General features: G+C 38.9%; 2 protein-coding genes across 3 annotated transcripts in view; one reads left to right on the top strand and one right to left on the bottom strand.

Annotated features, from left to right (window-relative positions):
* Positions 1 to 433: 433 nt before the first annotated feature.
* Positions 434 to 3,810, top strand: LOC145468952 (uncharacterized). Its single transcript, XM_081452669.1, has 2 exons — positions 434 to 1,047; positions 2,774 to 3,810. Exons 1-2 carry the CDS (start codon positions 780 to 782, stop codon positions 3,808 to 3,810), a joined length of 1,305 nt encoding a protein of 434 aa, XP_081308795.1. The 5' UTR covers positions 434 to 779.
* A 1,977-nt stretch (positions 3,811 to 5,787) lies between these two features.
* The window catches only part of LOC145468953 (zinc transporter 7-like), a 10,583-nt gene continuing 3,901 nt past the window's right edge, over positions 5,788 to 12,469 (bottom strand). For both annotated transcript variants that reach the window (XM_081452671.1, XM_081452670.1), the window contains 7 exons: positions 11,908 to 11,961; positions 11,094 to 11,171; positions 8,908 to 8,965; positions 7,981 to 8,071; positions 7,276 to 7,334; positions 6,789 to 6,879; positions 5,788 to 6,544 (listed from right to left, as the gene is read on the bottom strand). In XM_081452671.1, coding sequence (XP_081308797.1) covers positions 6,500 to 6,544; positions 6,789 to 6,879; positions 7,276 to 7,334; positions 7,981 to 8,071; positions 8,908 to 8,965; positions 11,094 to 11,171; positions 11,908 to 11,961 — 476 coding nt within the window. In that variant the 3' untranslated portion in view covers positions 5,788 to 6,499. The remainder of the gene's footprint in view (positions 6,545 to 6,788; positions 6,880 to 7,275; positions 7,335 to 7,980; positions 8,072 to 8,907; positions 8,966 to 11,093; positions 11,172 to 11,907; positions 11,962 to 12,469) is intronic.

The following is a 12,469-nucleotide window of genomic DNA, read 5'->3' as shown; positions in this document are numbered from 1 at the left end:
TTTTTGAAAAAAAAGAACCGCACATTTATATCTACCGCTTTCCGCTATCGTGTCACCAAATAGTTCTCCAGTTAAGTTTTGATCGCTTTGTAATTTAGCACGTTTTAAAACTTACATAAATTAAAATAATGATAATAATTTATCCCAGGTGAATTTTATCCCAATATTGAAGATGTCTTCGTTTGTTTTTTGTTTTTTTTCACTAGCTGACAAGAAAACTGTCAAGTTTTAATTTAGCACTTTTTGAAACTGGCATAAATTAAAATACTTACAATAATTTATCTGTGGTGAATATTTATCGCGATATATTATTGAAGCAGGTGGCTTCGTTTGTCTCTTTCACCAGCTGACGAGAAAACTGTCGATTTTTAATTTAGCACTTTTTCAAACTAGCATAAATTAAAACAATTATAATAATTTTTCTGTGGTGGATTCAACGCGATATTGAAGCAGGTGGCTTCGTTTGTTTCTTTCACTAACTGACAAGAAAACTGTCGATTTTTGAGCAGGCGTTGTTATGGCGACTGAGTGAAGAGTCTTTTCAGCTGCTGAAATGGGTTAGCTTTTTTCAAGTCACGGCGCAATGTCATCAATTATTGATAACAAACCGCGGCAGGTCTGTATTCAGTAAGTTGCTGTTTGGATCGTTGTTGTGGGAACGGAATGACTTGTAGTTCTTCGTTCGAGCCGTGGTTGACATTAGGCGGACTGTTCCGTTAATTTTTCGGCGTTTAATTGTTTTACTACTCGTTCGTCCAATTTCAATTTAATGGCTTGAAATGGAGAATATGTCAGCTCGACCTCTCCTCTGCGCAGCTTGCGACGAACCGAGCCCCGGACCAGTGAGGCGATTGTATTACCAGCCAAGAAAACATGGTCCGTTCTTTCCAATACTGGAACAACAGAAAACTGGCGTCAAAGCAAGTTTGTTCTCTGCTGGTCGAGTTGCTGTGTGCACGGGATGTTCCAGTCATCTACAACGACAGTGGATAGCATATGAAAAGAATTGGACTCCCTTAGAGAAGCGAAAATACACTCTGTTAGCAGGTACATGAGGTAGAGTGAAAGAAAGCCGTACAGAAAATGTAAGAATGCGGGGTAGTTGAACAGCTCAGCTATACCATACAGAAATCACAGATCCTAAGCACACGTAACAAGTGTCGGTTAGTACAAACAAAATGTTGATACAGCTTATCAGCCAAGCATTGGTGTATTGAGCTATGGTTAATTCTTTTTTATCATCGTAGCTAGGAGCAAATGTAACTTTTGAGCTATTATTGTGCAAACATCGTCATTTCATGTCACTTTTTAACCACAACGAAACATCGGTTGATAGCTATCAGTCCAGGGCGTTGCGGCATTGCAGAATTCATTGTTTTTAAGTTTCCGTGCTCAGAGTAATTGTTTCAAGCATGAGTATGAGAGATTTAAACAAAAGGACTCAGTTATTATTAGCGCTAGCCAAGCTCACGCATTAGCTGTTTGTGTCCGATTCAAAATGAAAAACAAAGTCGCTCGGACAATTCAATTGTGTCTACGACATCTTTTGGAAGGCTGTCTGTAGGAAAAACTTGCAAGCCTGTAGAGAAACGAAGTGAATTCGAGTATTGGGGCATTAAATTTGCAAGTTTTTCTTTTCGATACTGATTAATTGATGGAAATGCTAATATGACCCTAATATGTAAGTCAGCACTATTTTTTTATATTATTAGCCTGAAGTTGGAATCAGTATCACAGCGGATAACGATATCGGTTACTTTTACAGCAAGTGTTAGAAAATTTCTCTCTGAACGTTATAGCAGCTGCGGACAGTTGATTTTGGGTGAAGAGAGCGCTAACGAGACATGGTTTGCCCGAGGAAAGATGTAAACATTTACAATCACTATATAGACGTTCTCCTGTCTGCCTGGTTTGCAAAATTATCAGGAATATTTGATATCAGTTTCATGTAAGCAATCTTGGCTCTCAATCTTTGCATAGATTTGTTACAAAGAGATGAAAGATGAGATAAAAGTGAGCTTGAGAAATTAAAGGTGATTTAGCAGACTTAAAAGTTCACGAAAGCCTAGAGTTGATAAAGTAAATTTGTTAGCGAAGTCGAAATGCAAATTATTAAGACAATTAAACTCGTTTTACGTCAGGAAAAGAAAAGCAGTTCAGAGCTAATTTGAGAAACCTGCGCTGTTTTTCGCGTGAAAGGAGAAAATTAATCATAATTATTTGTTAGTTTTCTTGGCGAGATAGAACAACCTCGAGCCATAATAATTATGACTGATATACGGTCTTAGAGCAGTTTTTACTTGAGTGTCGAAAAGTAATTGGTTTTGCACTACGACGCTACACGATTGGCTCAAAATACTCGCGCCACTTTTTCATCCAATCAGAAGTAAAACCAAAACCAATCGCAACTCGCTCGCGCACGTTTTCCCGCGCTTCTCGTCAGCTACGTGTATTTAATACGAGTTTGGATTGGTTTATTGAATTCTCTGTGTCTTTTGTGATTGATCTGCAGGAGGATTACTTTGGTTTTGGTTTTACGACACCCAATTGAAAACCGCTCTATTATTTCTAAGTGGGTTGATTAACAACGAAATTAACTACCTGTAATTATAACCTGAACCAACGAACTTGATGCACCACTTTTTTTCTTCAAGAACATACAGCAATAATATATTTTGCTGTGCATGCTGACGACGTAATGCATGACAGCGAGGTTTCTGGCTAGGTTCTGTGGTAAAAAAGCTAGGTTTTCTTATGTATTACATTTTTACAGTTGAAAGAGCGAGCAAGATTGACGATCAAGAGGATGTTGCGTCAGAAGATCACACCGCAAAATTGCAATGGCGGAAAGCTGCTAAAACGCTGTCATCACAACAACAGATTGTGCATAATTTACAGCTGTCACATGATCAGCTGTCACGTGACGACGATGCAAGCCCCGTCAATAGATTCAAAATGGCGGCGCAGCGAGTTCAACTTGGAAGAGAGGCTGATCCGTCTGGATCTAGGCTCCATGACGTGGTACAAATGGCGCGCGATGCAAATCCAGATTACGACACTCCTCGAACTGACAGAGACAATGCAAACTTACACCTCCCCACCTTAGGCAGAAGTTCTCCTTCAGAGAATCGTTTGACTTGGGGAGCGTCGGATTTACAAGAGACGCTTCCGCAAAAATTACGCGAGAGTACGGATATTCTGATAAGGAAAGTGGCAGAAATTCAGTACGAAGAGAGCTTGAGACAGTCGCAAGAAACCATCCGCGAGGCGCTGGACCGAGTTAAGAAAGCCCAAGACCGAGCGCAATTTGTTAAGAGTCTGGGGCGGGATCTGAAAGAGCGCCTTTATGGCGAACTTGAGTTTAGACATACTAATAAAAGTCTGGGAGATGAAACCAGAGGTAAGGCCGCTCAGACGCTTAACGACAAAGACGATTCGAAACACAAGCAAATTTTAAAAGAGCTGGCTAAAGAGAAGGAATGGCAGAGAAGAACAGAAGTCCTGATCGCAAAACAAGAGAAGAGAATAGAGGAACTCCGACAGGAAGTGAAAATGGAGATTCGAAGCATTATGGAAGAGCAGAATAAACATTACGAAGAGATGAAACAAATACTAAAAGATTCCAGAGCGCTTGTGCCTCACAATGGCAGCGATCACGCCTATGTGAGTCTTGATGGTCAGTCTACACACTCCGGTTCCAATTTTGAAGAACTTATTCCAAGCAGAAAGAGGAGGCGTAACAGGGAGCCCAACATATCCGCTGCACAGCCACAGTCCCCCTCGAGCACACCAGAATTCTACATCCAATAGAGCGTCAACATATGACACCACGACGGCCATTCGCCACTTTAGAAACGAGAAAAGACCTGAGGCGAGTCTCATCTTGCAGTTGCTTATGGGATCGTTACTGAAGACAAAACAAAAGATGAGAAGTCGTATTGCTTTACCTCCCAACTCAGATACGTTTTCCGATTGGAGGAGATTTTGTCAGGTGTCATGTGTCAAAATTCACCACCGCCCTAGAGGAACAACAACTTTAACTTTTGATTCGAACGTGATCTCGCACGTGATTTCAGGAAAACAAAACTCAGTTTTCCTTGGGGCCAGTAGTAAAGTCCCACAAGGGACTGCGAGAGGAGACTCGTTCCAGGCTTCTTGTCGTTTCTGAAGTGGCTAATGCTGGTTTCCCATACAATGAAAATTCTCTCTTTTGAGAAATGTTATTTCCTATACAAAATTTTCCCATTGTTTGGAAACAAAAATATAGCCGTTGCGGAAACATTCTGTAAATAACAAGTTTTAATTCACAGTTCTAAATATTTTAAGAGCTATCAAACTCATAACATTCCTTAGTATTGTTTCATACTCATAAATAAAAATGCTTAATATACTATATATACTATGTATAAAGAATTATTCGTATTCGATTTATATGAAAAACTAGCTTTTGAGTATATTAATATTCAACAAGGAGACACAATTAAGTATTGGCACTTCGTCATGTATCTTTTGGGTTCTTTGTGTCGCATAGAGGACGGTTAAAAACCTTGTATTACACCGCTACAAACAGCCTTGTATTTGTGAACAGGAGAGAAATATAGAGAGCGCGAAATACAAGCGAAGCGGTTACAGCTGCCAAGCGTTTTCCTTTATAATCTTTTTTTTTCAACATTTACTCAAGGTTGTTATCTACCGTTGCCTATCTCGACCGGCACATTCAGGAAACTGTTCGCTTCTTGGTAAAGAAATGTCCGTGGGCAAATATTCATGCATACATTTCCGCGCCAACTGTTGGTTGTTGTTTATTGATTATGGAAAGAAGTTGCTGTTCATAAGAGATTTCTTTGCGCGAGAAAATTAGAAAACGGTCTACCACATTTATAACGTTTGCTCGCTGAGCTCATAATTATTCCGAACGTTTTCCGAGGACCTCCGAAGATGCCACAGTTTGCCCGAAGATTTCCTATGACTTCTTTGTTATACTAACTTTGCCATTTCGAACGTTTTTTTGTAAAATTAAGGATTACTTCTGCACTTACAATTTCTGAAAACAAACGTTATGTTAAGCCTCGATTTTTCCTAGGCTTAATGCTAGTTGGATGGCAACGTGTGTTTTAGCTAATCAGAACAAGCGTACTTTCAGATCTGTAATATAAAAATATGTTATGCTGCGCTGAATTATATTGGATGTACCCCATCTCGTAACTTATCTGCACGTCTCCTAGTTGTTAAATATTCACTCTAATGAGAAAAAACAGTCTTTTCATAGGAAATCTCTCCTCACATAAAAGGAAATGACACTTTAGAGAGCGAGTATCAAAAAAATAAAAATAGAGATCTGACGTTTGTAACAGTTTTTATTACCCCAGCAACCTCGATCCCAGGAAAGGCGAGAGAGCCTGGGATCGAAATTCTTGTCCCAGCTGTTGCCACAATAGCGACTCCAGACTGACTTGATTGAGCCACAGCGTATTGTACTTATTACAGGAAAATGAAAGAAAATAATACATTATTTATTCTATTTACAAAGTAACTCGAGTTAAACTTTTATTCAACTCAATATTCTTCTTTGTTTGAATGCCAAAGCCTTTCTCATCCAAGCCTACTCCCTCCCTCCCCTCCCCGCTTTGGTTCTCTTGCTTGGAATATAGAACATATTTCATCTTCTCTCTTAAATTATGGCTTTTCGACAAAATATAAATTTTCTTAACTGTTTCAGAAATTCGCCCACTTGGCTGACAATTACCTGTATTTATCCGGTTTGTCTGGTCGCTTACTTCCGCGCAAGCAACCAAAGAAGATGGCTGAAAGTCACGCTCAGTTGACAAGGAATCATTCATATTTTCGCGAATGAAATTCTACGAGACAGTTCAAAATGAGAGTCGGACATAAGGCCTCCATTAGTGATAGTACCTACAGTTGAAACAGCTTTGGAGATTGGAAAGTTAGGTGAACGATGTCGAAAAAATAGTATAAAAATGTTCACATGAACACTCAGAAAGTACCCATGCTCTGGTCTACTTTGGGCTTTAACAATACATAGTTGTTTACGATACCAAACTATTGTTTAGTTCAGAGCCAAATATGTTGCTTCCGCATCTCCACACCTCAGATCGTTGTGAAAACTTATTATCAAACCTCAGATCACACGATACTCGGTTTACAGATCAAGGAAACCTTCAAATTGATAAAATAAACAAGGATGAGTGGCTGAGATCTGGTCACAATGAGACAGATGTAAACGACGAACTTAAAATTAACAGAAACAACAAGCTCGGTATAGTGAACTCCACCGCTTCACGACTCGGTTAATGTCCACTTTACACAAGCTTTAAAATCTGTTATAAAAATAACCAAGTTCGATGTTCGATAACTAAGTTTAAAACGACTTATGGGCTCTGATTTTTTTCCGCTCATCTCTTAAGTCCAGACTTTGCTAAAGGACCGACTGGAAATTTTCTCCTGTAATCTTGAACGGCTGGTGTGTCCTGGGGTGTCTTCAGTAAGAATGTTCAATCTGAACATACAGCTGTTTCACTCCAATCTGTGGAAAGAATACAAGTGAAAATTAAAAGAGGAAATTACAAGTATGTTTTAGTTACATATCAAACACAAGGTACAGCGTCTCATCACCATTCCGAACACAGAGAAGAGAGTTGATAATACCACGTGCAGAGGAATTTTTTTTGACGATTTTCGATTCGACGTGTTTGGAAATGTGAGGAAACCCATTCTCATTGATATTCGTGCTCCGTGCTACATGTAACGATCATAATGTGTCTTCTTACCTCCATAAAGATGTGATGAGTCTGGCTGAGAATCTTATGTGTGTCAGCGGTTGGTGCAACCAACAGACGCAGCGTTCCAATCCATACGTTACTAAGAACAACAGAGGATAAAATATGACAGGGAGGGGGGGGGGGGTGGATATGTTAGTCAAAGAAGTGTTGGTTTACTTAGCAATTAGATTATGAGTCCAAGATTTCTATTGCATACTCGTGTATAAATCTACTAGTCATTCAAAACTTTATCTTGATCCTCTTCACAGACACTTCAAAAGCTTAAAGAAGCGGATGCCACTGCCAAGGTACTCATTATCCAAAACAGAATAGATAGTGACCAGCGTAGCCAATAAGAGAACAGCATTCATGACAGAATGCTGCTAGACCTACAAGGTGTGTACTAAAACATGGGCTTACCAAAATACTTCAAACTCCATAAAAATATACAGCGATAGCACAAGCACACTAAAAATATCTAATAAGATATACAAACCTGCTGAGTGCCCAGAAATGAGGATCCTGAATGCTAAACACATCATCCATTTGATTCACCTGTGGTATAAAATAAAAGAAAATCACTATTCAGCCCTAGTTACTTTAACATTCTAGTTGTCCTAAATGGGAATCAACTAAAACATAAAAAAAAACTAAGAGAAGCTGCACTATATCATTTGGAAGGTGAGGGAGAGAGAGTGAGGAATATTTTTTTCATCTTAACTGTGGGCAACAACTTTTTATTTTGTGGGTTTCAAGACTATATTTTTTCTTCTCCACTTTTTCTGCACAGGAATTTCTTTTGGTAACTGCCCAGAGAGAAAATTAGTGACTACAGTAGAACCCTGTTAATCTAGTCACCACTGGGCCACAAAAATCTGCCTGTATTAAAAGTGACGTCTTACTTAAGGCTGGGGTTCTTTAAATACCAAAATGACGGACTGAGCTTTTGTTTGGGCCAGAATAAAGTGGCTGTTATAATAATAATGAGGTGGCTGAATGAATGGGGTGGCTGTAAGGCAGGGTTCCACTACATGTATAGATTGCAATCTCACATTTCAAAATGGCAACACATCTTGGACTTGTAGAAAAAAAAAATACCGGTGTCATCATTTCAGGGTGTCAGATTTACAATTTGCCATTCTTTATGTAGTCTTCCCTTAAAAACGAAGCTGAAAAGGTTCATGTGAACAGATGAACTTACCCTTTGATAAGCAATATGCACATTCTTTTCCAAGCCAACTGGAATTCTCTGCATTAGTGTTCCAACAGAATCTTTCAAAAGTGGGATTACACTGCCAACACACAAGAAAACCACAAGATAAGTTATCAAACCAAGACCTAGGCAATCAAATACTTGACAAACTAACATCATGTCAGGTTTTTCTTCTCCAATAAAAAAGATATACATATTAGAAAACAAAACATACAGCATACCATATTTTATACATCAGGCTATCAACTGACTACTGCAATCATTCCACTTAGCACCAGAGGTGCTAATTTATTTTTAGTAACTTAAGGGAAGGGCGTTTATTGGAGAAGGGGCGCTTGTCAGGGATAGGGTGCTCCTTTCTTTTCGAACATGTACATCTGAGTGTGATGTAATACTAAATGAAAACAACAGGCTTTTTAACTCAAGAATAGTGTAACAGTGTAACCATTAGGGCTGTGATGGTCATAACGTTCAATATTAGGTTCAGACAAGAGAAAGCAAACTTCATAATTCATTTGTTCAATCAGTCTATTCTATTGACTTTAATGTCACTTTCTCCATAGGGGAGCTTATTGGAAGAGGGCACTTATTAGAATACAAATGCTAATTTAAAAAATGTCAGTCAATGTGGAGTGTTTATTAGAAGAAAGAATAAGCTACTGCTGGATCTGTAGTCCCTTACACAGCCATTATTTTGATTGTCACGCAATGCTGGGGGAGGAATGTTGCACAACGAGACCATTAACGGCTGTGTAGGAGATTACTGGATTTGAAGTTTAACTCATTTACAATCAGGCTATTTCACTGGGAGGAAGAGAGAATGACAAAAAGAAAGACGTAATTCGTAAACACAATATTCCTTGGTAACCCTTGCACAGGGAACCACTCTTACTAGTTATAGTATAAGCATCTCACCTGAAGAAAATAAGAATAGAAATAAATATTGAACAGACAGGATCAGCTAACATCCAGCCTGTTGACAAAACAAAACAAAACAAAACAAAACAAATCACACTTGGTACTTAATTTTCCCCTTCTTCAAATCACAGCCGTATCCAGATTTTTCAAACAAAGTTGGTGAGAAAAATCAGGTAGTTTGAGAAATCAGGGGTAAAATTCAGTGCTCGACTGAAGGGTTCTACAATCCCAGACAAAAGACTTGGGACACGAAGCAAGTTCTCCCCTCCCCCCACTTTCAATGTTGATAATCAGGTGATTTTTCCCTTTTTTGTTGGAGAAAACGTGATATTTTCCAACATTGATTAGGGGGGAAGGGGTATACGTGATACAGCTCAAGTGTCCCAACTACTTTTGGCCGGGATTGTCTGAAAGAGATATGCGAGGAATTTTCCAATAAAGGTAACGCCAGCGATCGTCATGGCGTCACGATATTTTAGAATTTAATTTCGGCTTAATGACGTACACTTTGTTTCTGGAAATTGGACGGAACTTTTTTACGTTAATCTAGATTAAGGTTCGGTGCAGATATTCATGGAATATAACCCGTAACCGCCTGTAGCAGAACGAAATTTGGGACTTGCTTCAAGCAAAATGGCATTTAAGGGAAGGTTAGAGCTCGTGTCTATTACTTAAGACATTTTCCAGGATTATCAATTCGCAAAGTAGCAGATCTTTGTGTTGTTTAACGGAATAGTGTTAAATAAATTGGCTTAAACCCAATGAAATGCTTATCGGTGTAGAGTAATCATATATATCACCATTACACGCGACACGACAGCTTCCGGGTTCCATGTGTTTTATGAACGCGCACGAATAACCACAACGGTTAACCACAACGGTTAACCATTTGAAAGTCAGCGTTTTGCAACCTAGCCTTCCCTGTTCTTCCCAATTGGCAGAAGGTTCAAAAATTTCTCACTTCATATTATTTGAAATGCAGGATGGAAGCAATTTGGTGGCAAAATAGTCGAGTTTGACACTTGAAATACGGTTAACCGTTTGCCGCAGACAATAAGTTAACTACGTAACTACCCTTTTTATTTCAATTGAACGATTAACCATATAAACCTTCTCAGAAAGCTCTCTGTTGCTAGTTCTTGATCCCAGACAATGTTAAATGGTTTTCGTAATTCCTATAAAGCGGAAAAAGGTATAATTTGAATGACACGTAGCAGTTTGGAACCAAAAAGTGTTACCAGAATGGTTAACCGTAAGGGTTAATCGCGGCGGTTAACCCGGTGGCCCCTGTGAAGCCGAAAACACACCTCGCTTTATACGCGTTCCGGTATTAGAGGGGAAAACGAAGAAAGACATGCATAATTTAACCGCGTTTAGGTAGCAGCAACGCTTTATTGCTGTCCACAGATTAACTCCGCGAAACGGCGAGGACAAGGCGAAAATATCCACTTGCCCGGCACCTACTGTTTCAACCGAATTTGCATCATTTCTGTTTCGCGCCAATCAACCACCCCTGTAAAGACGTAGACAAGGTCGTATCTTTCAGTGCAGGAAATAGAAACATCCTTTTTAAACACAACATCTTGTGCAACGTTGCATTTCACGGGCAAGCAAGTGGGCCGTTTGCCCCTCAAGAGGCAACAGAAGGTCATGCCACGGACTTACCAATCGCCTACCGTAGAAGGTCATTTAGAAAGATGACTTTACGTTTCTTAGTGCCCGACCAGGTAAAACTTGTCATTTTATGTTGTTTCTTTTTAGTAGCGCTCGTTAGCTGTACCCGCGAGACGTTACAACTCCCCTCTTCTCCAAGCTTTGTTAGAGCAAGTGGTGTGACATTCTTTAAATTCTTCTTTCAGACAATCCCAGACAAAAGACTTGGGACACGAAGCAAGTTCTCCCCTCCCCCCACTTTCAATGTTGACAATCAGGTGATTTTTCCCTTTTTTGTTGGAGAAAACGCGATATTTTCCAACATTGATTAGGGGGGAAGGGGGATATGTGATACAGCTCAAGTGTCCCAACTACTTTTGGCCGGGATTGTAGTTACTGAGAGGTTTGAAAAATCGAGGATTTGAGAAATTGGCATAATTTCCACTGTACACATAACAAACAATACATAGGTAGTAATTGTATTGCACACATCTTAATGCTAAGGTCTAAGTCATTAAAAGAAACCTTACCAAATTGGTGTATAAGTATTGCAGATATTATTACTCCTACACTTCCTAATGTGTCTGCCAGTACATGAAGAAAAACTCCTGCATGTAAAGAAATAATAATGTTCAATAGATCAGAAACAAATAGAGCATTTTCACTCACATGGATAGGCTCAGTCTTCAACCATGGATGTTTTGGCACACCCGCGATCCTCTCCACCTTATCGCGGGCACACCAAAACACCCACGGTTGGAGACTGACCCTATCACATGGCCAGCACCCATGCAAAATTAATGGTGCAAAAGACAGTTTTTACATAAGAAAAGAGTTCAACTCCCACAGGATTGGTTTCCAACTCCAGCATGGCCACTGTTTCATTATTTTGGGATCCCAATATGGCTGGTATTATGTCACGTGAAAACACACTACATATAAAACTCTGCTATCTCCTTGAGTGGTACATCTGCTTATAATGACTAGATATGGCAATGGAGAAGCTCTAACCGAAAAAGGTGTCTTTTCTGGGCTGGCATAGAAAATCACAAGGGTTTCATGGGTTGAAATATAGAAAAGGTCATACAGGAAAATTATTGTCACTGATATATAGCAAAATTATGTTCTGTTTTCTATAGAGTCAAAATGATTTTGTTGGCTAGAAATAATAATGCAAAAACAGCTTTGAGAAATTCTTTAATGCCCTGCTGTTTGTACGTGTCTAAGACATGTATGTATAGTCTATTTTTAACTTAACTGCAACCTGAAAATAATTTGTTGAAAAGCAGAAAATAGGATATATATGTACTTGTAAATTATCAAATTTATTGGTTAAGAAGTTACCTTCCATGATTTTACTTGTGGAGACTTCTAATTTTCCTTCCTTGGCTGAACACCCTGTAATAATACAAGAACAAATAAATTATTTATTAAAAAACTGGATCACTTAATAATGCAATTGGAGTTTTCATTGGCTTAGCCATCATGGTACATGAGCCATTATACCATGCTCTACAAGTATAGTAAGTGTACACATAATTTCTTAAGCATATTTATTTTTATTTTATTTCTAATTAGTTTTCTATACTTTGAGAGCATTTTTAACAAAACCATTATTATTCTAACCGCACTTGTCAGATATAGGATGGTTATAGCCAACTCGGTGTTACATACCTCATTGGCTATCTGCTGTCTTATATCCAATCCACATTCATGGAGTAATTGTTAAATATAAATAGGAGAGGCATGGATATTTTCTGGAACAAATTATTACTTTCCCTGGGTGGGATGGTAGTCCATCACAGGTTACACACCCAAGCATTTTGTTGGGCTGTCCTAATGGTTTGCTAGTAACCATGAGTATTAAAACTCTGGGGAGGAGAGAGGTACAATTAGAGTAATTAAT

This window comes from Orbicella franksi, chromosome 14 (assembly GCF_964199315.1).
Source record: "Orbicella franksi chromosome 14, jaOrbFran1.1, whole genome shotgun sequence".
Classification (NCBI taxonomy): Eukaryota; Metazoa; Cnidaria; class Anthozoa; order Scleractinia; family Merulinidae; genus Orbicella; species Orbicella franksi.
Note: the sequence above shows the minus strand (reverse complement) of the source record. Positions and strands in the feature narration are given on the sequence as shown.

Excerpts from the sequence above, each read along its gene's own strand:
- LOC145468952 (XM_081452669.1), top strand. The coding sequence starts at position 780 with ATGGAGAATATGTCAGCTCGACCTCTCCTCTGCGCAGCTTGCGACGAA. Across the intron at positions 1,048-2,773 it reads AAAATACACTCTGTTAGCAG|TTGAAAGAGCGAGCAAGATT; the intron begins GTACATGAGGTA and ends ACATTTTTACAG.